Here is a 2,118-nt window from a genome sequence, read left to right as displayed (position 1 = left end):
TATAACTTTATGGATATTAGTTATTTTCTTTAAGGGTTTTATTTTATCGATATTTTTTATCCATAATCTATATTTTGTAAGTTTTACTTTATCTATCTATTTTTTATTTTTTATGGTTCCCTTTATTGATATTTTTTAATGGTATTACTTTATCCATGTTTTTTTCCAATATTGTAAGGATGTAACTTACAATAATTTCCTAAAGTTTCTTAATAACTTTTTTTTGTTTGGAAAGGCAAGAAGAGCTTCTCCTGAATAAGATTTTATATTAGGCCTCAAAAGTAGATTTGGTTTTTATAGATATTTATTATTTGTTTAAGGTTTTATTTTATCAATTTGTTTTATTTTTTAGGGAGCGTTTAAAATAAATATTGATAAAAAATATCCAATAAGTAAAACCCTAAAATTAAAAAAAAATCAGATAAATTAAAACTCTATAAAATATCAACAAAGTGAGCCACTAAAAATAAATATTGATAAAAAATATGCAATAAGTAAAACCCTAAAAAATATATCCATGAAAACCCTTAAAAATATCGATAAAGTGAAACCTTAAAAGATAAAAATTATCGAAAAACCTTTAAAAAAAATATTGATAATCAAAACCCTAAAAAATGAAGAAAAATGTTGATAAAGATAAACATAAAAATGTTATTTTATATTTTTTAAGGGTTATAAATTAAAATTAAAATCTATATAAATATGGATAAAGTAAAACTCCTCCTAACCAACTTACCTTAAAGAAATATGTTATTTAATTATTCAAACAATAAGACAGTTATAAACGTTTATTGTATAAATGTTATACAATGTTTTAATTTCTTAATAATGTTTTTTGATAATTATTTTTCCCATTGATTGTTAAATATTCTGCTAAAATTATTAATTAACTTACCTTTAATTTTTTTTCAGGAAAGGATGGAGTTCATAAAGAATTTTCAGAACATCTCAACAAAAGAGCAGATAAATGGATAAAGAAAAATTGTAATCTTACAGATTTCCAATTTGCCTAAAACCTGTCAGCGTGATAAACAGTTACTCAGGGATTTCGCCTAAAATTACTCTTTAAATATAGGCAAAAAAAAAAATACATATGTGTAGCTACATATAAGTATATATAATATCTCAAGAACAATGAAAATCATTTTTGTAAATATTTATTAAATAAATATTGGTTTATTTTCATCAAATATTCATACAATTTTTTAAACTAATAATTAGAAAATTAGATTCTACTAATACATTTACGACAATGGAAGTTACTGTGTAGTTGCTATGGGGATACACTAAAATAAAACTAGATTTCAAATATAAGAGATTCTAGGATAAAACTTAAAACAGGTTATAGAGGTAAGAGGTAGTTTGAGTTCAAATCAAAAAGTTACAAATTTTATTTTTAACCTAGTCTATACAGCTGACATTTGAACCACCCTCTTCGTCATGAACCTGCCGACTCCCCTACAGTATACTTTAATAATGTTTCTCTTACCCCTATCTAACACATCGGCTACATCTTGACAAACGACTAACCTGGTATCCTCACACAAGACTGAAAAGACAGGAAACTGCTCGTCGATTCCGACTATTACAACACTTACTAGACAAACGGTCCAAACACCCAATCCATTACAAAAGACTGATCTACATGACTATTATAAGGCCCATCTGGACATACGGAATTGAGCTATGGCGCTCCACTAAACCAACTAATTCCTCTCGAATCCAATCCTTACAGTCAAAAATCCTTCGTAAAATCCTTAATGCTCCTTACTTTGTTACAAATCAAATCATCCATCAGGACCTCAATGTCCCCTATGTTGCCAATTTGGCCAGAACCAGATACCAATCCTTCCATAATAAACTTCCCAACCACCCTAACCAACTCGTTTCTAACCTGGCTTCTCCTTCACTACCAGGAGGATTATTATTATATAGGATTATTATTCTCCTAGACGTTTGAAAAGAAGATGGCTTCGAGATCTTCTCCTTTAGAAGTGTTTTTGGAGTTCTATCAGTGGGTAGATTCTCCACATGTTTGTATCATGTCATAATATCACTTACAGCAAATTTACTTGATGTGTATATATGTATACAGTTGTAAATAACAATAAATAAATT

General features: G+C 27.5%; 1 protein-coding gene across 1 annotated transcript in view; it reads left to right on the top strand.

Moving 5' to 3' along the window:
* LOC106689065 (luciferin sulfotransferase) overlaps positions 1–975 on the top strand; it is a 19,164-nt gene extending 18,189 nt beyond the window's left edge. Inside the window, exon 6 of the mRNA XM_067048798.1 lies at positions 913–975. Coding sequence (XP_066904899.1) covers positions 913–975 — 63 coding nt within the window. The remainder of the gene's footprint in view (positions 1–912) is intronic.
* The last annotated feature ends 1,143 nt before the right edge of the window (positions 976–2,118 follow it).

This window comes from Halyomorpha halys, unplaced genomic scaffold (genome assembly GCF_000696795.3).
Source record: "Halyomorpha halys isolate HHAL.00 unplaced genomic scaffold, Hhal_1.1 Scaffold1272.1, whole genome shotgun sequence".
Taxonomy (NCBI): Eukaryota; Metazoa; Arthropoda; class Insecta; order Hemiptera; family Pentatomidae; genus Halyomorpha; species Halyomorpha halys.
This window is presented reverse-complemented; position numbering and strand designations above follow the sequence as displayed.